Genomic DNA, 23,235 nt, shown 5'->3' with positions numbered 1-23,235 from the left:
TACATATGTAGGTTGTTTTTTTTTCTGATGGAGATGAAATGCTAAGAAAAGTTTTAAATGTAATACTGTTTTCTATACCCAGTGATGTTTGTAACAAACATAAAAAATAGTTTCCAGTTTTCTAGCTAGCTCCCAGCAGAATATGATTCTGCAGAAAAATTCATTTCATTCATTCAACATTCCTGTTACTTTTTTTTGGCAAAAATACTGTTACCCATCCTTTATTTATGCAGGTAAAAAGTGTCATTGACATTAAAAATGTCTTTTTCAAGAGAGATCTCAAATATATAACATCACAGTTTTAAAAATATATTGTATATATTGGCCAAAAAGTGACCGGACTAATTATAACGTAGGTACAATAACACAGAGTACTTGTAAAACAGGCAATTTCTGTATTTTATAACTCCTCTATAATTCGTATTGACTACAGTCTATTTACCAATATAAACCAAGATATTAGACATTTAAAAACCATAGAAACATTGGTAATTGCTTTGGCAGTCCATCATTTTTTGGCACAACATAAGAAATCCCTGCTTACTGAATGTCTGTAAATTATATGATAGGCAATATATACACCACTATTGCAGGTGTACTGTTTTCTAACATAGTAGTACCATTTATGTCGTCTGATGTTAAGTTTTTACTATGTGAAATTAGTACATAGGGAAAAAAAAAAAAAAAAACTGGTCAGAGGGCTCCAGCCAGCCAGCCTCACAGGTGAACTGAGTTAGGACTTTAATTTCCAGAAACTCTTGCTGGCCAATCAACCTGCCTGGTTCACTTTTACTTTTACTGTCAGGCAAGAGGGCCACTGGTAGTGTCCATTTTCTCAACGTCCTGAAAAAAGGTAAGGCTGCGCTTGATAAAATCCTGGTCTTGTTTTATTCACTCGGTGTGGTATATTAAACCTCATGATACCCAACGACACGGATTTACCACAAATTGCCATTCTCTGTGCTTCTGTGCCATATTTACTACAAATTAGGCAGGGTGAGTTTCTGCGTGCTTTAGTTACTCCATGTTTTAAATCATATCGTTGACCTCAGGGTAAGGTCGAAAGCTCTCGCTCAAAAGCAGAATCTATCAAGTATACCCAAAGTAACCTGTATTTTGCAGCACTTGGCTTGACGGTCTTTAGATAAAGTAAGCCAGACAAATCAATCCGCTCACAGCTAAATATCAGCAAGTACACTGACGTCAGCCGCTATGATGTCCCCATGGCAAAAACCACGTGACAACAGTGTGTGCGTTAATGTCTAAGCTTTTTAGTCCTATTGGAAAATATGCCCAAGGCTAGTACTCCCGACCTTTTATTGATGGTGTTAACAATATTAGTTTGACCTTATTTATTCTTCAGTCCGAGCAAACGGAACAACTTCTATTGACTTTACTGATCCTTGCCCTCCTCCAAAAGCGTAAAAGTCTAAGTATGTTTATACTGAGATGAGGGAAAATGAGCGTTGTACTCCAAAAGGGCCGATCTTAAACGGAGTCACTTATCGGGGCAACAGACTATACACCTGTGCTCCTTTGCTGGTGCCTATTTGCTCACTATTGCTGCTCCTGAGAGTTCTCTCAGTTCATGAAATTTAGTCATTGCGTCACATACTTGACGAACTGATATGAAGCAGCTGCCTGACATGCTGTTTCATTTCCTCATTCATGCAGTTTCTCCCTCTGCATGTCCTCCTTCACTACCTCTACTCTTTCCATATTTACTGTTACACCTGTCTCCTTCTCATTCGTTAACACACATTCTGACTTGGTTTGAGTGACATTCATTCCTCTCTTCTCCAGAGCATAGCTCCACCTCTTCAGGCTCTCATCTAGCTGCTCCCCCACTCTAACTATAAATGTCCAAACATGTAAAGACTGAACCTCAGCTGCAGAGCACCTGAAGCAAATTTATGTCCATAATTAAACTGCCTCATCTGCACTTACTGTGTGAGTTTTATGCCTTCAGGTTATAGTGAAATGATTAGATTTAAAAATCAAATGTGAAGTGTAGCAGTTCTACATCTTGACAAAGACTGGATCTCACTAATTAAAATCACTCTCTCCTCCCCTCCTGGTCTTTTTAAGATAAATGTCACGATCCACACTGGTATGTATTATTATTCTCTGTAGACTGGATTACAGTAGAAGCTCTGCTCTTTATTTTCTCGTTGCCATGGTGAATCTTCGTATTGAAGCTCCACTGATGACTGCTTTGTTTCATTACTCATGCACACTCTAAACACAAACTCAACATACTAAGGGCTCACTGAACAAACTCTGATTTTCTGGAAGATGAGTTTCTCATGTTGGATTGAAATTTAGCGAGGTTGTTAGACCTGCGTTCTGGATCTACTTTATTTACTTATTTTGTGCTTCCCTCTGCTCAATTGAACACCTGTGAAATCGACAAATGAAGCAATTTAGCACTTCCTTCCTCTTTCACAAACTATTAGTGTCATTTTTAGGATGATCACTAGCCCAGATGTCATGTTAGAAAACTGGCTTTCTTTATGTGTAAATGCAAACTCCTACTGGGAGGAAGAAACTAGTATGAATCTTTCTTGTTTTACAGAAGGAAAAAATGCAGTCTGTCTTTTCCTAAGTAATATCTTTCATTGCTTTTAATATTGCAGACAATACATAGAACTAATTGTTAATGTTTGCCCTTGTTTAGTTTTATATCCCGCTTGTATTTCATGAAGGACTAGTTTGAGATTCTGTTATACGTACGTAATTATTGCACATTCCAGACCTTTTAGTCTCCAAAGTCTGGTTGTTTAACATCAAACCAGTCAGTTCTGGGGATTAGCTGGTGCCAACTGCACACTTGGGTACTCCTCCAAAAACACCATGCTAAGGCTGCTTTCTGTTTGCATTCACACTGCTTATAGGAAGCCAGCATTGGGTAAGTTCACAACCTTTTGTTGTGAACTTTTCCTTTCTTGTAGTGCTGTTTCAGCTTCTTCAGTTTCCCTGATATGGCACTGCTGCATGGTGTGTGGTGGATGCCTTGTCACAAGTTAAGGGGAAAAGCTGAGTCAAAATGGCTTTCTGTGATTAGGGGACAAATGTATTTAACTGTTTATTTCTGTGTTTTGTTTTTTTACTGAAAAAGTCAAGAACTGTTTTTACACCCAGATTGTGCCATTTGAAAGTGCCCATATTTGCTTATATTATATACTATATATTTGGCAAGATAAGCACAACATATGACTGCTGATAAGTACCATCTTTACAGAGCAATGATTTTAAAGATTGTTTATATATTTAATCAGTATTTTATACCATATTGGTTTTTTTACTCTAGGCTCTGTGGTTAGATATTATACCAGTGAGTCTGTGACAGTCTTTCTGATATACATCCCCAAATATCACACAAACCTGAATGCTGGCTATGCATACTAAAGTACCACAGTTGGAGTAGAATACCACAGAATGTTTGATACAGTGGATCAGTAATGTAATGCAGTTTTCTTGAATAAATAAAATAGAAACCCAATCAAGTAAATATTGCCCATGCAGGGGGGGTGGGGGGTTGTAAATCCTATGCATTGTACAGTTGCAACACTATAAAATCACTGACCAACTGGTTTTACCTGTTTTAGATTGCTTTCTTTTCTTGAACTACAGTACAAGAATGGCCATGCCTTCTTCAGGCATGTGGAGTGATCAAGTTTCAGTTGTCACTTGAGTTCAAATCTAATCATTGTCCTCATTTCTTGTTCAGGACATTTTCCAGCCCTCCTCAGAATGAAGCGTCTCTTGCTTCTGGAGCCTGTGATGGCCCTGTGCGCTTTTTCCTATTTTCTCAATGCTCCACTTATGCAGCAATATGTTTACCGGAGACTCTGGGTGCAGATGACAAACACCACCTATCCCATCTCTGACATATCCAGATGTACAGCAAACACCAGCAACAACTCAAACAGTTATGAGGTTTGTCATTAATCACTGGCTCCAAGGTAGGATTCATGGGTACCAAAAAGGAAGGACCTACTATAAAATAAGGGCATGCACAGTCATAGCTATCAGTTAAGTGGAGTAAAACACGAACAAATCAGCATTAGCTGCATTTGCATTATGCTTTTCTTAAAACTGTTGCACTGAATACTGTCATTGATACTGTAGCAGGAAAATTCATATTTAATGCTCATTTCAGATAAGATCCGGCTTCACTTAGAAATTTACAAGTGCATGATGGACGGGAAAGTTTCTTCAACTGTGATTGAATTTGCTTTTGGCTTTAATTTAATGTTGTTTTTTTTTTTTTGCATGAACTATTTAGGAATTACAACCATTTCTATACAGAGTCCTCCATTTTCAGAGGCTTTGAAATAATTGAACAATAACAATTTTAAATATAAGGATTATTCCTAATACTTCACTGAGAATAGTATGAGGAATGACAGAACTGTAGAGCACAGAGCGCCAAATACAGTCTCTTCTCACTTTGGCATGCTCTTCTAGTCTCTTACTGCAGCCACCTTCAATTGTTGCTTGTTTTTGGGTCTCTGACTTCAGGGATCAGGTGACTGAAGAATATCTCAAGACAATATTTCTTGGTATTAAGAAACTCTTGGGTTGCTTTTGCAGTATGCTTTGGGTCATTATCCATATGCATGGCTTTGAAACACTTGGAATCAACTGCAGGGAACATCCCTTTGAATACTGGCTGTGAAGCTGCTTTTCAGTCAGTTGTGTTATTACTTTTGACCCTCTGTTAATGGGGCACTATATAAAAATGGCTGTAATTTCAAAACAGTTGAATGTGGTATTGTTATTAAATTAAGTTCTAAGATGATTTGAAGCTTAAAAAGTTGCACTTTACTTACCAATCGTGGTGGTGGTGTGGTGTGTGTGGGTGTGTTGTTTTTTTTTTTTTTAATAATAATAAATGCACTCTGGGGTTATACAGAGGCAAAACTTCAAAAATGTCTGTCCCAAAACACGGATACCTAACTGTATTTTGGTGAGTTTGCTTTTGCAGTTAAAATGATTTAAGTCTGTTTTCTCTCTCTGCATTTCTAGGATGTACAGAAGCAGGCATCTCTCTTCTCCCTTTATACAGACGTCCTCTGCACAATCCCATCTTTGGTGGTCATTCTCTTGCTGGTGACCTACAGCGACCGAGCAGGACGCAAAATCACAATCATCATGCCTGTGATTGGCATGTTGATCAATACCTTGGCCTACCTGACTGTATCCTATTTTGAACTCAACATTTACCTTCTCATTGGCTCCTCAATCCTCAGCGCTCTGTGTGGCGGCTTGGGCACATTTCTGGGTGGCTGTTTTGCCTACATAGCAGACCTGTGTGACACCCGTCGCCAGAAGACTCTGCGCATGGCTGGAGTGGACATGATGATTGGCGTGTTGGCTGGCGGGGCTTCAATATCAACAGGCTACTTCCTGAAAACTGCAGGATTTAACTGGCCTTTCCTAACATCTGCATTGATACTGTGTCTGAGCCTAATCTATGCAGTCTTTGTCCTTGAGGAGACTATCAAGCCTCCAACCGATGCCGTTATTATAGATTTGTTACCTCAGCGCTCTGCCATAAAACAGATGGTCTGTGGGGTCTACCAGATGCTTGCAGGGGGTAGTCGTAGTTGTAAAATTGCTTTGGCCCTCCTCATTGTCATCTTTATCAGCTTTTCCTTTGGATATATTGGTGGGGTCTCTATGATAACGCTGTATGAGCTCAATAAGCCCCTGTGCTGGACTGAGATTTTGATTGGCTACGGCTCAGCATTATACACCTCTGTTTTCCTGACTAGCTTTGTGGGAGTGTCCTTATTTACATACTGTGGTATGCCCCAGCTGCTCATTGTCCTGTTGGGGATCCTGTCTCTGGCGATAAGCATGGTGATGACAGCATTTGCTAAGACCACTTCATTTATGTTTATAGGTGAGGGGGAGTGGCTTTGTTTTTAGCACTCTTAATTGGGCAATCAGAATACTGGAACTCTCCAAATTGCTTAAGTAATTTATATCCATAAAAACCCTGCCATAGTGAGCAAGATGTGTTTGTGCTGCTGTGATGACTAAAACTAAGCTGATCATGCTGGACTCGGAGGCTGGTTTGAAGTCTTTTCCATCTTAGTTTTCAGTAAAACTGTTCAAAATGTATTAGCTCTCAAGTCAATACACATTTTGTCAGAACTACAAAAAGAGGAACACTGCATTTATGTCAACACTAGCAGAATATTGTTCTATTTGCACAATGAGTAAGGTAGATGCAATTACAACTGCAGAAAAATCATAGCTGCAAAGGTCTGAATTGTCTTTGCCTACAGCATAGATTTAATCCAACACTATAAATAATCTGCATTACTAACTGGTAGTAACCAATGGGATTTTGTCCAATTTAATCCTCAGGCTTACGCAAAACAGTGGTAACTCTAGTCTCTAATGCCATCTAAGAGATGTGCATCTTTATCGATGAGCAGGAAATTAACAGTAAACGAATCTAAAATGTTCAGTGGCCCAGATTTCAATGTAGTTGTAGTATAATTACTGAAATATTTTGCATAATATAAAAGTAATTTTCTGTTATGCATTTTCCCCTCCAGCAATTGCATCAATGCTTCTGTCTAAAATGCCTTTCCCTGTTCTGCGCTCCATGATGTCAGAGATCATCTCCAAGTCTGAGCAGGGTGAGTGAGTTTAGAGCTTTACAAGAACCACAAAACCATGTCTGAGAGTTTTTGTGGAGTCGGTCCATTGAAGGATGGCACATTCCAGAAGCTTCAGGGTGCACTTAAAAACAAAGCACTTTAATTCTGTCAAATCCAATAGAAACTTAAACTCTTAATCTGTAGGGTTTGTGTAACCCTTTCACCTCCTGAGCATGGTGGTGGTGGTGGTGTTGTTGTTGTTAATGTTATTATTTATTTTGCAGGAGCCCTTTTTGCCTTTATCTACTTTCTGGAGATTTTAAGCAACAATGTATCGACTGGAGTCTTTAACAGTATTTATGCTGCTACGGTGTCATGGTGCCCTGGCTTTGTGTTCCTGTTGTCTGCAGGACTCTGTGTGATCCCTTTGTCTGTTATTGGGTAAGCTAATAATTATGCCTTAAGTGTAACAAAGTTTTAAAGGATCATACCACTGCCTTTGCAAGTTTGACTAAAAACCAGAGATGATGTACATGAGTTGTGACAAAATGATTTATATAAGATAATAACAGTAACAGACTGAACTAATTAAATAATACAATATATTACAAAGTTCACAAAATATAAGAAATGGCTCAATTAAAAATATCAAGAATATTAGAGGTGAAATGTATATGATTGACTTATAAAAACAGGCTGTAATCACCATAAACTTTAAACAGTATGTCTGTGTCACTGTATGTTTTAGCATTTTACATACATGTAGCATCCTCAAAACTCTAATGTGGTACATTCAAGGCTGCTTTCATGTGACATTATTATTTGTCAATAGAAGTAATGTTATTGAGGTAAAGTACCTGAAGGTGTTTGCTGAATTTTAACCAGGGGGTATTTATTCAGTAAACCAAAAAAAGGCCAGTTTCCTTGTTGAGAGTGACTTGGCAGAAATGTTTTAAGCAGTCTAACTTGACTAGAAAAGCATTTCTGCTTGACTGGGCACTTGGAAACTAGAAGGCTCAGTTCCTCTTACTAATCCAACTTTTTCTCACCGGGCAAGTTCCTCTTTTGCATGTTATGTTGTGTTGTACATCTCTGGTATCCTCATAATGGCTATTTTATTTAACACCACAAATCTTGAGCTGCTTTGAACCAATTGCTTTGTTATTTAATATAACTTAATGAAATCAAACAAAGAAAATCACACACTTTTATTGCGTCTTTTAAGAAAAAGACAAACTACTTTATATAAAAGGCATCAGCTAGAGCAACTGCCACAAAAAATCTGCCAAATCAAACATGTGGAACTGTCTGCTGTAGTTCCCTTGTGAACTGTGTACAGCACTGTGTATCTACCAGATGACAGATTTAATACATGTTCTCTTTCGTGTGTATGTCTTACTGTAACACTGGAAAAACTACCGTACTTTGGTAGGTTCTTGGAGCTATGTTGGACATGTGCCTGTCAGGAAGGCTAATGAACATGTGTATAAAGAAAGCATGATGATATGGAAAAACGGATGCACAGTTAGATGGAACTGCTAATATAGTAATACATCCTTTTTCTGCTTATAACACCTGTTTGTCCTCATTTCAGGGTGGTGGTTCTGATGAGAGTGGATCTTACCAAAGAAGCCCAAATGACAAATCCTTTGATCTTAGAGGAGGAGAACCCTCTTGAAGGTCCTAGTCAGAAGAGTCCTTAACTGAGACTCTTGGTCTAAGATTTGTCTTGGATTCGTTGTTGTTTTCTCTGGCTTTATGTTGCTAATGCAGATTGCCGTTGAGTTAACTTAAGTTACAATGAGCTTGTGTTAATATTAAGTATTATGTCTTCACCTAGTTCAAATATATTTGATGGTGCACAAAGACAACCTCACAAAAATGCATAAAATTCATCAGATTTCATGTTAGTACTGTGTTTTGATACATGTTAAATAAAAATTGTGACTATCATTGCCTGGTTCAGTGCCAAGTTTGTGTGTTTATCTAGAACTCCTCAGTCATTTGTGCAATCCACCAAATGTGCATTAGTGATGTATTATGTTTATCAAAGCTGCCAGCAGAATTTACAGTATACATGAAACCACCTGGAAAGAAGTGGAGCAAGTTCAGCTCATAGGCCAGAAGGGATTTTCGAGGAAATCTTTATTTTCTCTTAAATAAAATATTTTTAAAAAGTTCATGGTTCTTCTTTAGTGTTAATATTGTAAGGAATAAAAGCCATTAATAGCATTTTAACAGACTTTGTGGCCTGAATAAAAGAGTAACATGTCCTTGGCCTTCCTAAAATCTCTAGTATATTCAACAGCCTCCCATTGAAACTAATCTGATCTAATTTACCTGCATGTGCAATTTTTGGACAAAAGCTGAATAATCTTTGTGGTAATGATTTTGGGTGTGCATTTAAAGTGCAATCCTTGCTCTTGTCTGAGAGGTATCCAGAGCCCAGAAAGTAGCAGAAGTCCAGTAAACATCACTATCAAACCAGCCCCTTCTCATCACACAGAAGTTACTCTGAAACACCTCACTCATTTGGAAAAATACTCTGGGCCACAACAGCAGAATGGTTAAGCGGTTTCAAGTCTTTTGTATATCGACCACTAGATGCCACTCTTGGTCCTGGCTTGAAACTTGGAGTATTAATCTCAGTACTACTGTGCGGTTTTGTTTTGGTCCCCCCCCCTGCATTGTCTTCAAAAGTGAAAAAAAACAACTCTTTTGAACTTCTCATACGTTAAAGCTTTCATTTACGGTATATATACTGACTGTATTGTATTACTACAGACTTCATTACCTTTTTAGTCCAGCCAAGGTTTAATTAAATGATCTGATAACCTGTTAAGAGCCACATCATGTCATGGGATACATTTAATGCAATCAATGCTCCCAAAGCGATGTTTAGAATATTCTAATAGTAATTGTGATGATGATAATAATATTTGGTTTTCCTGCGCGGTATTTCTATCCTCCTTTGTCTTCTGTACAGAAAGAACTTTACTCAGTGGACATGTATATGAAACGGTTTCTTTCACTTGAATCTCAATTCAGTTATCAGAGTTTTCCATTTAAATCTGATTAGACCTACACATGATTCTTCACATAGATAGTTTAGGTAAAGTTTAAACTGGACCTTTGTGCTGTTGGGGTGTTTTGATTGCAGCTGTGTTGAGAGATGGGGCTTACACATGAGAGCAGGAAATGTTATCTAGCTGTGGGGAAAATGTTACAACTGAGGTTCATGTTCAGTGTGGTGACCAGGCTATTTCTGCCTTTAATATAGCGGACCACCTTGCACTTAAGAGAAACAAAATCTTGTTGCTTTTTAAAATTGCAGACATGAAACATGACAGTTAAAGTGTGCTCAATATCCTTTTCCCTTCTTTTTTCCAATATCTTTGCTATTGGTCTACAGGGCACGTCGGTTTAAATTGGCTTGATCCGTGGAAACCCAAATGACGTCTGACCTTAATGCGCAGTTATTTGATTTCCATCCTCAAGACTTGAGGTCCGTGACTGCAGCTTGATTGTATGGTAATGTTGACACTGCGTATGAATTAAGCTTGGTGCCGGAGGTTACAAAGGGAATCTTCTGAGGCAGGGCTTTCTTGGCACCAAACATGAGGTTTCTGGTTAAATTAGAGATGGAGGTGTGGTGAGGAGTAACACTGGTTTGCGCAGAATTCCCAGGGGTAAGCGGCTCAAGGGGAGACAGTCATGGTAGTGGCTCGAGTCTGTCTGGCATGCATGGGGTCGCTGACGATTAAAGGGAAGTTTGACAGAGTCTGGTTGAGATTGGAGGCAGGGAATCGGGGTCTTTGGTTTCTGGTTTCTGGTTTCTAAAGCAGCTTAGTCAGCAGTTACGCTCATGTGCAGCGCACCACATCACATCAGATCAAGAGCCTGATCTCAGATGTTGATCCAGAAAGTTGCAAGCAGACCTCTCTTTATCTCAACCTTCTGCTCCCCCTGGAGGAGATAATTTACAATAATATGAAAACCCATTTGAGGTGGTTTGCGTGACTTAAACGAAGAGGTGGCGGGACAGACTGGCTTCCCAGTCGAGATCAATTTGATGATCTGAGAATGATTTGTTCACACCACGATCCACTGCATATTCCTTTCAATGCTCAGTTTTTTATATGCATGCTCAGTATAGCACTGGAAATTACACTGAAAAGTCAGTGTAAAGAAGAATAATTACACATTGAATCCCTGAGATATCCTAATATAAGAAAAATAAGTACAATTTCTATAATGCATTCATTGTTTTTAATGAGAGAAGACTATCAGGACAACTTTTTGGACTTAAATTGTAAGAAATAAATGTGTAAAATTACCGGGGGGAGCTTTAAATTCTGTAATAGACAAAAACAGAACTTTTCTGCCATTTATTTGTTTGTATGTTGGTTAAATACTTTGATGTTGTATAAATGGACATGGTGGAGATCTTTATCATTAGGAAAAACTATAAAACTTATGAAGACAATTCATTTTTTCCAAAGCTGTCCAGTGGGACAGATTGGTGTCTTTGCCAGGCCGATTCTGGAACCCGGGGCCTTATGTTAGACACCTCTGCCCAATGAGCAAGCACTTGGCGACAGTGGGATGGAAAAACTCCCTTTTAACAGTAAGAAACTCCTGGCAGTACTGGGCTCAGGGAGGGGCAGACATCTGCTCTGACCGCCTAGGGGTGAGGGGAGGGAGACAAAGCATGTTGATAGCTCAATATTTGCAGTCTCTGTTTATTCCTTTGATGAAGGTGACAGCAGAAGTTATACCAGCACATCTTTTCCACTATTGTCATCTAAACCTTCAGCTGGAGGACATTTATCTTTTCAGTTTTCTTCCAACCCCTTTTCTTTCTACAAAGGTCACTCAACTGTGTTGGTTTCCTCCTGCTGGCAGCCCTGCCACGAGCTGTGGATGATGTGTGCTGGTGATTTTTTCCCCTCATTGCTGTGGCCATTCAATGCTCAACACATGTTATCTGTGTGTGTGTTTAGATGGATGTTTGTTTGAGTTCTGTGCCTCTGCAGTAATTACTCCTTTTTCTGTGAGGCTTCTAGTCCCTTGAAGGTAAACCGATATCCACATCAAGTTTTGGATTTTCGGCTCCCCCCATTTTTAGTATTGCATAGTTGTTTGTTGTTTGATTCATCTTGTATTGCTGAGATAATCACATTTGCCCACCTTTTTCTGTCACATCTGGATCCCACGGCTTCATGTGGTTGCCGCTGCTTCCACAGATGTCTTCTGTCTTAGCTGCCAATAATGACTATTTCCTGTATTCCCCTCCCTCCCTTCTCATCATTCTTATTTGCTCTGCACTACTTCACATAAGAGAATTAAGTTGTTGTTTTTTTAAAGAGGTTTCAAAAATAGATCTTTAACCACCATTACAGACACATGCCTTAACCACAGACCCCTCATCTCCCCCTTTGCCTTTCCTAGCTTCTATCTTTGACTCTAGACTTGTTTAAGGTCCAATTTAAGGTGGATATCTTATATGTATGTTTCATATCCCTTCCACACAAAATTCAAATGCAAGCTACTTGTTTCGTATTGAGGTGCTATGATATAAAAATAGGCTCAATGATTAAATAGGGTCATTTAAATCAAATCAAAGTATGACTTTAAAAACCTGCAGTTTAGGGATTTCCTCTTAAATCTAATTACCATTACCTTGTGTTATTTTGATTGCTGAAAACTAAACCTAAGTGATATTATTAGGGATCTGACAGGTTTGAATATTTGATGGTGGAGTAAGATTAGAAAAACAAAATTAAAATAACATCACAGGGTTGACAGATATAAAATGTGAGATGAAGAAAATTCAAATTTTCACAATTATCCCAGTTAACTTAATGCAGCCACTCTGTTTTTAAAGCTCCGGTTGAGGCCCTTTGTAGGAGGACCAGACTGAAGACCGTTGATTGGCTGTGTCATCCTGCTGAGAGCACAGTGATTACTATCCAGTGTCTTGGAAGCCATGAATGTCATTTGTGCAGAGCAAGGTTCCTGTCTTTAGCCATGTAGTCTTAAAGAATGCAACCCCCCACATCTCTAGAAGAGTGGCAAAGGAAAGGTCACTGTGACAATCAATACTCTGCCCGGTTCTGCTTCAGTGCATCAGACTAATCAGCCTGCTACCCGAGGTGGGGGAGATCTCAGGACCTGATAAATGGAGAGGTGGAGGAAGAAGAAAGCTACCAGTGATACACTGGGCACACAGTTAATATATTTTGAAGGGATTACCGTCAGCATTGCAGACCCTCCTGAAATTCCCATAAATTCTTATAATTATCCTAGCCATGAAAAAAAAAAATCACATTTAGTGAATCCAGCCAGACCTTTGTCTGGTCTCAGTTTTCCTTGTGAAGGTTTTATTATCTCTTTGGGTTTATTAATGTGCACATGGGTCTTAAGTGTGCTCACACTCACTGCAGTTGGTTAGGCTGTGCTCTTAAAGACACAAAGACATTAGCACACAAACTGAGAGGTATCTCTGGTCAAAACAGAAGCTCTTCAGTTTCACTCTAACATTACAGAAACCACAGCCTGTAAACCCTCTGTTTAGCCCATAGACTGTATATACAGTCTCTGGTTTAGCCACACGGGCAAAACAGTTAACCGGCATGCTATGTGTGGAGTGATGTGAGAGCATACAGTCACATCTGTATTTATCAGATTTTCTCTCAGCCAGCCTCTGCTCCTGTTCTTTGCAGCAGATTCATTTTTACAGCCTCCATTTGGCCACACTGGCTTTTTGCTGGTCTATTAACAGGGTGTTTCTCATTTCAACTTTGCATTACAGTTTCCACAGGACTATCAGTGTTATGGCCTCAGTGTGGAAAGTTCAGAATCAGTATTAACAATTGATACATAATGCTACTTTCTTCTGTCTTTGCAGTATTTTAGTTGGCCTGTGTGTTTGGTCTCAGAACAGAAATGAATAAAACCAAATGTACAAGTCATAGTTTTCTATAACTAAGTAATTTCATTCAAAATACCAAAACCAGTCAGTTATTGAGGCTAAATACTTTCTAAAATCTAAATGCACTTTTCAAACTAATTGTATTCAAAATAAACATGCTTGAAAAAACTGAAGAGCTAACAAAGCTCTTACATTGTGGAGGACTATAAATACCTTGGAGTACACATAGACAATAAACTGGACTGGGTTAAAAACACTACTGCATATTACACGAAGGGCGGCTGAGGTCCTTTAACATCTGTCAGGCAATGCTCAGGATTTTCTCTGAGTCTGTTGTGGCCAGTGCTATCCTTATGCTGTTGCATGCAGGGGCAGCAGGTTGAGGGTTGCTGATGCCAACAGACTCAATAAACTGATCCAAGGCCAGTAATGTTGTGGGTATAGAGCTGAACTCTCTTAAGGTGTTGTAGGAGAGGCAAATGTTGTCCAAGATAAAGACAATGTTGGATAATACCTCCCACCCACTCCATGACATACGGGCTAGCCACAGGAGCATGTTCAGTGAGAGACTGAGATTACCAAAAGGCACCACTGAACGACACAGGAAATCATTCTTGCCTGTGGCCATCTCCCTGTACAACTCCTCCATCTAATACACTGTAAACACTGCAATAGTTACAGTGTACACCATTACCTAGTAAGAAAAATGTGTGCATCCTTTTTGCACACACTCTTTTCTTACTCGGTAATGGTGCTGTCAATTTTCTTTATATTTATTTATAATTACATCTGTCAATCCTGGATGTTTTTTATTTGGTGATTTGTATATATTGTGCTCTTCCTTATATCTTAACATATTGTATTGTTAAATAGTCTAGTCTGTTTTTGTTAATGTTACTGTACTGGAGCAACTGTAACCCACATCAGTTCCCTAGGGATTAATAAAGTATACTGATTCTGATTCTGAAAGTTTAATAATCTTATTGCCCGACAGCTAGTTTAGGCAGCCAATCTGAGCGCTTTGTGGACCAAACATAAGGTGGTATTTCAGCCAAAATATTTCCCTATCTTACACTGATGCCTGACCTCCACAACCCTAAATTCCACTGATAGGCCCTGGTGGATCTTTTTACATTATTCTCACATTTCTAGCATTTATGATGGACTGACGACCTTAGAGGTTAGATGCCAAACTCTTTTTCTTCTACAGCAATAAAGCAACCATTTTAAACATGAATTGTATGACTGGGATCTAGTTCTTTGAAACATTAGAGTTTTTCATTTTATTAGGGTAAATGTCAATATATTTTCTTGACAGAGAACTTCTTCACTGCTCATTTTTATTTTGTTTTAAATTTCAGGTGACCGTGGTTTAAAAAAATTAAATAAAAAGCAAAAATTGCTTTGAATCAAATCTAATCCATATAATGAGCAGAGCAGTGGTAGCTTAGGCCTCAATCACACTAGAGTAAAAATAGGCTGGCAACTTCCATGCAACCAGGAGAAACCAGTGTGTGACAATTGACTGCACTGATTATTAAATTAGATTCAGTTAATTAAGGAAATAATTTATTTTTTGCTTGCTGGGATCCATTGCATGCAGGTGAGGCAACCCAGAAGTTGAGCGTGAAGGACAGTGGGTGACCACTTTTTGTTGCAAGACGACTGTCCAGGTCACCTGGTCTGACTTGGACAGGCCGCAATCACTCTCAAACAGACTAATATAGGTTTTAAATTAATCACAATCTCATTTGTAATTGCAGACAAATTGCCAACATGTTGTAATCAGGCGGAGTCTGTCTGCACCGATGAGCGCCTGCTCTTAAAATAATGAAAAACACAAACCCAATTTACAGAGGTTTGTGGCAGGCGGTTTACTATAAATTGCACTAAACTCGCACCGAAAAGCATGTCTCGTTTTGTACCCAATGTGTGTGAAAGTTGCCGCTAGAAGTGTTCGTGTAACTGGAACGAGAGAGGGAGATGTGATCAGAACGAGTGTGCAATTGGCACGGCTCGATGGCTCAAAGCTGTGAGCGCAGTGCCAAAACTTTGGCTCTATCCTGTAACTCTTTAAAAAACACAGAGTGAGCACTGAGCAGAGCCGAGCCCCACATATTCCTGCTCCACAATAATACTGATATTTTATTGAAAGAGACCAGAACTGAACTGAACTTAATGGAGCGTTGGAGGGAGGGAGTCCGCCCCTGGCTCCGGGACAGCACTACAGGTCTGATGTAGACGGTAACAGATTTGAGATTTACCACAGTTGTGATCGCAAACAGATTTCAGGTAATTTCCAAATGGACTCTGTCCAACTGAAAACTGATTGCACACCAACTATGATTGCTATTTTATGGCTGTCTTAGCCCACTAAAGTTGTAGCAAGATGGCAGCTGACTGCAACCGGACTCAGACTTGGTCCACGTCTGAAGCGACCATTTCAAAGGCAAGGCATCACATTTGATTGCTCAGTGTCGCAATACTTTCGCTGGAACAGCGCCTCCAGCCACTGTTTTCCCCAGTGTGACTGTAACCTTAGGTGGTTGGTAGATTGTCAATCAGTTGCTGGGTTGCTGCTTTCATCCCCATCCGAAGCTTCAGTGCTAAAAAAAACATTGTAAAGACCTTTGTGGAATAGCTGTGCTCCTGCAAAAATGTATCTCAGTAGCTCCTCTTTATATAGTCTTTTTACTTGAGAGAAAAATACATGTGAACAAAGAAGTGACAAAGTACTTTTGAGTTTATTTGACTTAATACAGTGTCTTTATTTATTACTATTTATAAAACTATCTGCATAGACTATCATTATGGGTAGAGTAAAGCACATTCTCTAGTGGGGTTGAGTGTGTTTGAGGGGGTTAGACACAATAAACTAAAATTGCTGTGTTAATGGTAATGAGAAAACATGCCACTCTGTGGAACTTGTGGCTTATTTTAATGGCATTTAGACAGCGACTGAGCTTAATGGCACTGAAGAACAAATAACATGAAATTTTGGCTAAGCAGACAAATAAATTCACTGTTGACTGTGTCCTTTTATACATGGAAATCCAATTCATAAAAAGCATGCTAAGAGAGTTTCTGTAAGTGGTGTATTCACCATAAAACCATAAAACCAACATTGTTGGATCAACCTTGTCACTGACCCTTAAAGTATTACTGTTTTGTTTTCATCTGTTTGAATTAGCAAATCCCTCGATGTTTAACAGTGGAGTCAGATGATCCATCTGGACAGTTTTAATGAAGGCAGTTATTTGAGATGGCTTTTATTTTGTCTATTAGGCCTCTGTCGTGAACCCAAACATAAGTGAGAGGAAGTCTCAGTTACCTTCGGTACAGTAGTAGATGACAGTGTCTGTTGGAGTTTAGATGAAGGGAAAAGCAGGATATAATTACAAATTTATTGTCCATGCAACCCTGAGGGCGTCCTCCCTTTCTCCTCTCTTCCTCTCCAACAATGAGAGATTTCTCACAGCCGGAGTGAGACCACTGAGATGTCCTTGAGGCTTTCTTTGTTCTGAGTGTCATCACCAGTAGAGAATGACTGTGACATAAACCTCCTGGAGTGTGTGTGTGAGGCCATGTAGCTGAAGTATTTGCAGATGCAGATACTCTTCCAACTAGCATGGAAAGTCTCAGGACACAGATAATGCCCCAGAGGCCGTTTTGCCTTTATCTTGGTTTCAGAGGTTTCTTCTGCCAGCTGTTATTCCAGAATTATTTGAGTCTACTGGAACACTGCTAACATCTGCGCTCACATGTCAGCCATGTGACTGATGTCAGCATCTCACACACACAAACACATATGAACATGAACATATGCATTTACAGTACAGAAAACACATCCGCCTATGCACACGCAGACAACCAAACATGTGTGCATGATAACTTTATTGGCTGCAGCCATTTAAGCCATCTTGCACATCTGTATTTGTACATCATTAGTAGGACTAAAATGACAAGACAAAGGATTTTGTCCGATGCTGTGTAGACCACAGGTCAAATATAAGACTGCAGCTGGTAAACTGAGAATGAATTATACCATACTGTATATATTTTTCTAACATTTTTTCATTTTACTCAAAATCAAAAGCCAAGACTCTCAAATTTCTAATTATTTCTAATTATTTTTATTGTTTTACTTGCCCAAACAAGGGAGTGACCTCACCCCTAACCTTAAATAAAGCTCTTCAAGTTGTCTAATCAAAAATTGCCTCAAAGTTATTTTGCTTGCTGAAATGTAATCATAAGCTAGCCTTACACCACCCTTTACACTATCACCACTGTGACTGTTCGTAGTCTAATGAGATGGGCTCATTTCAGTAATGTCAAAAGATCATGCTGCAAATTTAGAGTTGATAAACTGATATTTACATTTTTATGTGAAACGTGCATTTAAAGGCAGGATGATTTCACCTAGGCGATCATTGTTCTAATCATTTGAGTGCATTAAACATTTGTCTTTGGCAACAGTAAAACCGTAAAAATTGAAGTAAATATTCAGTTCCCCTTTCTTCAACAGTTCTTATGGAGATTATGAGAATGTTGATTTATTAGTGTTTAAAAAAATAAACCAAAAAACATATGAAAATGTATCTTTTTATTTTACCACAAAGTCAAAGGCTTCTTACTTTCTGATTAACCATATTTTTAAGACTATCTGCTTGCCCTGCCCAAATCTTATTTTTCATAGTCAAAAGCTGTGCAACCTTAAAGCAGATGGACTACAGCAGCAGAAGAACCACTCTGGGTCAGCTAAGAGCAGGAAACTGAGGCTATCATTTACCCACCAAAATTGGACCGGACTTTTTCCAAAGATTGAGAAAAGGTTTGATTTTCCTATGAGTCTCAACATCTGCTGTGACAAACGACTCTGTATCAATGATTCAGGCTGCTGTAATGGTGTAGAGGATATACTATTGGCAAACTTCGGGGCCCTCGATACCAGTTGAGGATCATTTATACACCACAGCCAAGATGCTTATAGTTGCCGACCATGTCCATCCTTTTGGGATCACCGTGTCTTCTGATGACTGTTTTCAGCAGGATAACAAGCCATCTGCATCATGGATGTGCAGCTGACAAATCTGCAACAGCTGTGTGATGCTATCATGTAAATATGGACCAGAATCTCTGAGAAATGTTTCCAGCACCTTGTTAAATCTATGCCATGAAGAAGTAAAGACAAGAGGGGATTCAACCTGGTGCTAGAAAGGTGTACCTAATGAAGTGGCCAATAAGTGCATGTATTCATGCGGTTGCCGCTTAATGCGAGCTGTTGTAGTGCTTCAGCTTCGTGTATAAATAGCGTTAAGTTTGCCTTGTGCCAAGCTAAACAGATGCAGCCGACATTTCACTAAGAGGAAAGCACCGGTTAAATACCAATTTGTGTCAGTCTTCAAGTATGGCCAGACAAAAGTTCCAAGTATACTCACAGACCATAAACACACACACAGCCTCACGCACAAGAGAACCAAGATGGATATATAAAAGCTTGCATGCAAACACATTTACACTCCATCGTTTTCACAGTCTGCCTCACTTACTCTTGTAACCTTTAATGTTGCATTTGAAGACGGTGTATTTCTTTCCATGCAAGACTTCGTCTTACCACTTCCACGCCACTGGAAATGTGCAGCCTCTGTCATGTTGCCACGCTAGGGAGCATAAGCAAAGACAATTTGATAATTTTCTTTTTAACCAGTCTTGCTGATAAAATGGAAACTACGACACTGGATTAAGTTAATAGACACTAATAAAAAACTATACCTAAAAAGTCCTAAATAAATACATTACATGCATTAGAAATGTCCAGTAGTAGCGTATGTATTTGTTAATAAAAAAAGGGAAAATGAAGAAACAACTGTTTATTTTCTTCCATTCGCCATGAAACATTTTGCTTGACAAAAAGCTGGCGACTTGTCAGCTTTAGACTTTACACGTGGTGCCATTTTGAAATGTGAACTTGTGTGACCCATATTATCTGGCTGTGGGCTCAATCATCTTACCAGTACCAGATGCAGTATTTGTGATACAGCTTGCGTGGTGCTGACTGTGATGTTTAGTAAATGAGGCAGAGAGGGGTGGTTAACCATCATTTGACCTTATTGATTATCTCTTTATAAGACTGGCTTCCTCATGTCTATTGTTTAGTTTTAGTTTGCAGTGGAGAATTGCAGTAAAATGAATGCTGACATTTCAGCAAAGCGTAAATTTAAGAGAGGAGGAATTTCTGAAGGGAGAAAAAAAGTGCTATTAAATGCCATGTGAAACACACTGACCAGCCCGTTTTAATCATTTGATCTCTTTGTCGTGCCAAAACTCTTATAAGGGAAGGGAAGTTCAGTTTTGCAACAGAAAAGAAAAGTGTTTTATGCTACTGGTTTTTCCATTCCCTCTTCTCCACAATGGTTACGGTTTCCTAAAATCAGCACTCCTAATCTTTGCAAAGAAAAACCCATGAAATATTTGGAGCCAAGTACCTTCTGGTCTCCAAGCCAGATCTACCAAGGGTCCTCTATGCTATTGTTCTGTCTGATTTATGGACAAAATGTCAACAGAAATATTTCCTTCCACTTAGTGACCGGGCTCGAGTGACCTCTCTCACTGGGGCTGAACTTTTATTAATCGGTGTCAGACATCTTTAGCATAACTGAGCAAATTTCTTTCTTAACATGTTGAAAATATGTTTATTTGTCCAAAGTCAAATGGGAAGATCCATACTGTTAAATCTGTGCTTTAACCAAAAGTTGTATGTGAGCTTTGAAATACTTTAGCAGGCAGCAAGAGTTTTAAACAGTAGACCAGCTTTGATGAGGTCTGCTACGGCCCTCTGTATTTTAGGAGGGGAAAAAAACCCCAGTGTGCCAAACAGTCTACCAGCACATGCACAGAGCCAGCTTCAAGCACACATCCTAAACACAGATTTTGCAAATTACAGCCTGTGCTTCGAGCGCTTTAAAAAGCTAACACTTTCTCTGATGCAGTGTAATGGATAGCAGGATAGCAGGTCCACTGCCACACAGCTCTGTCACACACACACACACACACACACACACACACACTACACACACACACACACACACACACACACACACACACACACACACGGTTTGTTGAGATCATCTGAGGTTTGTTGGTAGATCATCATCCTGGTATATATCATCCTGCAAATATGATGGTGGTGTTTAAAGAGGGCAGAGACATCTGGAGCAGCTAAACACTACTGTGATCCTGATGTGTTGGTAATCAGTGGCATCAGAAAAGCTGCAAATTAAAATGCCTTACACATTACATTTTAAAGGAAAGTTTGACTCTGGGACACACAGTTGAAAAAGACCCACGCCCATCACTTGGTAGATTTCCTCAGTGTTCTCTCAGCTGTTTTCACCAAAAGTGTCTAATCCGTGCAGATGTAAAAACCACTGAAAAGCCAAAAGCTAATTACGCTAAAATCTCCTTGTTATCTGGTTTAAAAGTGAAGCTCTGCGTGAGATAAGAGGTCCTTGAACCAATAACGAAGAAGTTTTATGTGGCTGGCTTCACAAACTGCCTTCCTGCTATAATAATTCTCTTCCATACACTGATGTTAGAGATGATCATATTCGTTTTATTTACCATACAAATTGTAATCTTTATGCATTTATTGCACCTGGACAGAGTTGGTGCCCTTTGAATCAAAAGAAGGAAATAATAAAGGTAAAGGAGAAAGAGGACAAACAAGGATATCAACACACAGCACGGATCGTGCTAGAAAATTAGTTCTGAAGATTTGCACTCCATGGGGTCCCAGGATAGGCAGATTCAGTGGCCTGATATATACTGCCAGTGTCTCGGCTGCAAGACTAAAGTAATTATGCTGTATTTCTAATTACTGTAATTATAAAAAGCATTTAAAAAATAATCTTGTGTAAAAATGCGACATTTGGCATCAATTAGGTGATAAAGCTTTTGAATGTGTTTTTATTTGGGATGACTCACGACTGCCTTCTAAAGAGTGCTGTCTTCTTTTACTGCTGTGCCAGAGACTTAGCAAGAGACTTGCAAAAATGGATAAAAAACAAACAAAACAAACAAAAAAGAAAAACAGAAGTTTGGTGAGGTCAAGTTGGGACACAAGAGTTAAGGCACATGGAAAAAGAGGGTGGGGCCATGTGAAGAGAGCTTAAGGACAAGAATCTAAAGATGATACTGTCACTTAAATGAAAACCACCTGCAAATAAGGATCACTGAAGCAACCCCAAAATCTTCCCTGTAGCCTGGGACTGATCACAGTGTCTCCGGGTGGCTCGTGTTTACTCTAGGGAATCGGCTTCAAATTAGGCTCTCTCACACTAACCGATAGCTACACAGCAGAGAGGGGAACTGTGCAAAACTAAAACTGCTGTATATTAACATTCACACGACAGCAGCACATGCAAAGAACACAGGAATTACTCCGGGTCTTAGTGTACATTTCTGATAAAATCCCTTAAAGTCATTGTTTACTTTCCTCCTACCGAGAACAATCTGAAATCTTACTTGTTCCCCCAGTCCAGATCTCGTCACACAACTCCCACATCAGTGGGCGCCAGCCTTTACTGTAATCCAGAACTGAACAATGCTGGCATATACAGCATGTTGAAAGATGGACGGAATGAAAGAAAGAACAAGAGGAGCCACAAGCCATGTGAAGGCTCTCATAAAAATCTCAGCTCCCTGAAATGCAATCATCATAGCAACTGTGAAAATAAATAGTAGCCTGGTAAATCTTCGCAGGAAATCTGTGGGACTAATTGAAATATGCAAAATGAAATATTATTGCGATATTCTCGTAGTGTGAACAAGCACTACTGTGTTCACTGTCTTTTTATGGTCACACACTGAACACCTGGAACTCGCTGTGAAGTTCACAAACAGTCATCAAAGCAGCATGTGCCAGTGGATCTAATGAGAAGGACTGCTAGGCTTCCTCTTACACCTTCAACCCCACATGGCACCCATATTTCACATACACGCACACACAGAAAGAGTGCTTAGCAAAGCACAATAACCTCGTAACTATCAAAGCCCCCCAGTTTTTCAGACTCTTTCCTGTCTTTGTTGCCAACTCTCTCTGATGTTCAGGAAATTAACCATTTGGAGCGCAGGTGAGAGTGTGCGCTGCCTAGGCTTTAGAAGTGTTTCGAAGCCAAGCTGGTTGTTGGGAAATGTGATCAAAAACTAAAAGAAACACTCATCACTCATCTAAGGCAGCGGTCATAATTATTAACATGTACAATAACGTGCAAAAGTCTTGAGCCACGCCTCATTTATTTTTTGTATTTTTCTAGGAAAATGGGACATGGAGCAACCTTTTTTTTTTTCATGTGTCAACACAGTTTGTACAATTCTAACAAGCTTGAAAGACAATATTTGGTATTTGAAGCTTTCTTCTAAAAATGATCCCTGGGTACTTAAATAAAATTGAGGTCCGGGCGCTGGGGAGGCCAAACCATGATAGGTTTTGTGTTTGTCTATCCATGTATGCTTTTATTCCATACATTCCATACATTTGGGATGTGTGCTGTTAATCAGATGCTTTCCTGATAGTACTGCATGGTGGATTAAGATCTGATGGTTCCCAATACCACTGGCTGAAATGCAAGGCAGTCCCAAACCTTGACAGAGCCTCTGCTGTGTTTTACAGATGGAGGCACT

General features: G+C 39.3%; 1 protein-coding gene across 2 annotated transcripts; it reads left to right on the top strand.

The window, feature by feature from the left end:
• Window positions 1–722: 722 nt before the first annotated feature.
• LOC116331399 (solute carrier family 46 member 3-like) lies at window positions 723–8,573 on the top strand. 2 transcript variants are annotated; one of them, XM_039617951.1, is made up of 6 exons: window positions 723–853; window positions 3,731–3,939; window positions 5,032–5,911; window positions 6,576–6,659; window positions 6,905–7,061; window positions 8,215–8,573. In XM_039617951.1, the coding sequence occupies exons 2-6, from the start codon at window positions 3,754–3,756 to the stop codon at window positions 8,321–8,323; spliced, it is 1,416 nt and encodes a 471-aa protein (XP_039473885.1). In that variant the 5' UTR covers window positions 723–853; window positions 3,731–3,753; the 3' UTR covers window positions 8,324–8,573. The 2 variants fall into 2 exon arrangements, with proteins under 2 accessions (XP_039473885.1, XP_039473884.1); XM_039617950.1 differs by lacking the exon at window positions 723–853 and adding an exon at window positions 907–996.
• The last annotated feature ends 14,662 nt before the right edge of the window (window positions 8,574–23,235 follow it).

This window comes from Oreochromis aureus, linkage group 10 (genome assembly GCF_013358895.1).
Source record: "Oreochromis aureus strain Israel breed Guangdong linkage group 10, ZZ_aureus, whole genome shotgun sequence".
Classification (NCBI taxonomy): domain Eukaryota; kingdom Metazoa; phylum Chordata; class Actinopteri; order Cichliformes; family Cichlidae; genus Oreochromis; species Oreochromis aureus.
Note: the sequence above shows the minus strand (reverse complement) of the source record. Positions and strands in the feature narration are given on the sequence as shown.

Excerpts from the sequence above, each read along its gene's own strand:
- LOC116331399 (XM_039617950.1), top strand. The coding sequence starts at position 918 with ATGATACCCAACGACACGGATTTACCACAAATTGCCATTCTCTGTGCT. Across the intron at positions 3,940-5,031 it reads ACAACTCAAACAGTTATGAG|GATGTACAGAAGCAGGCATC; the intron begins GTTTGTCATTAA and ends CTGCATTTCTAG. Across the intron at positions 7,062-8,214 it reads ATCCCTTTGTCTGTTATTGG|GGTGGTGGTTCTGATGAGAG; the intron begins GTAAGCTAATAA and ends TCCTCATTTCAG.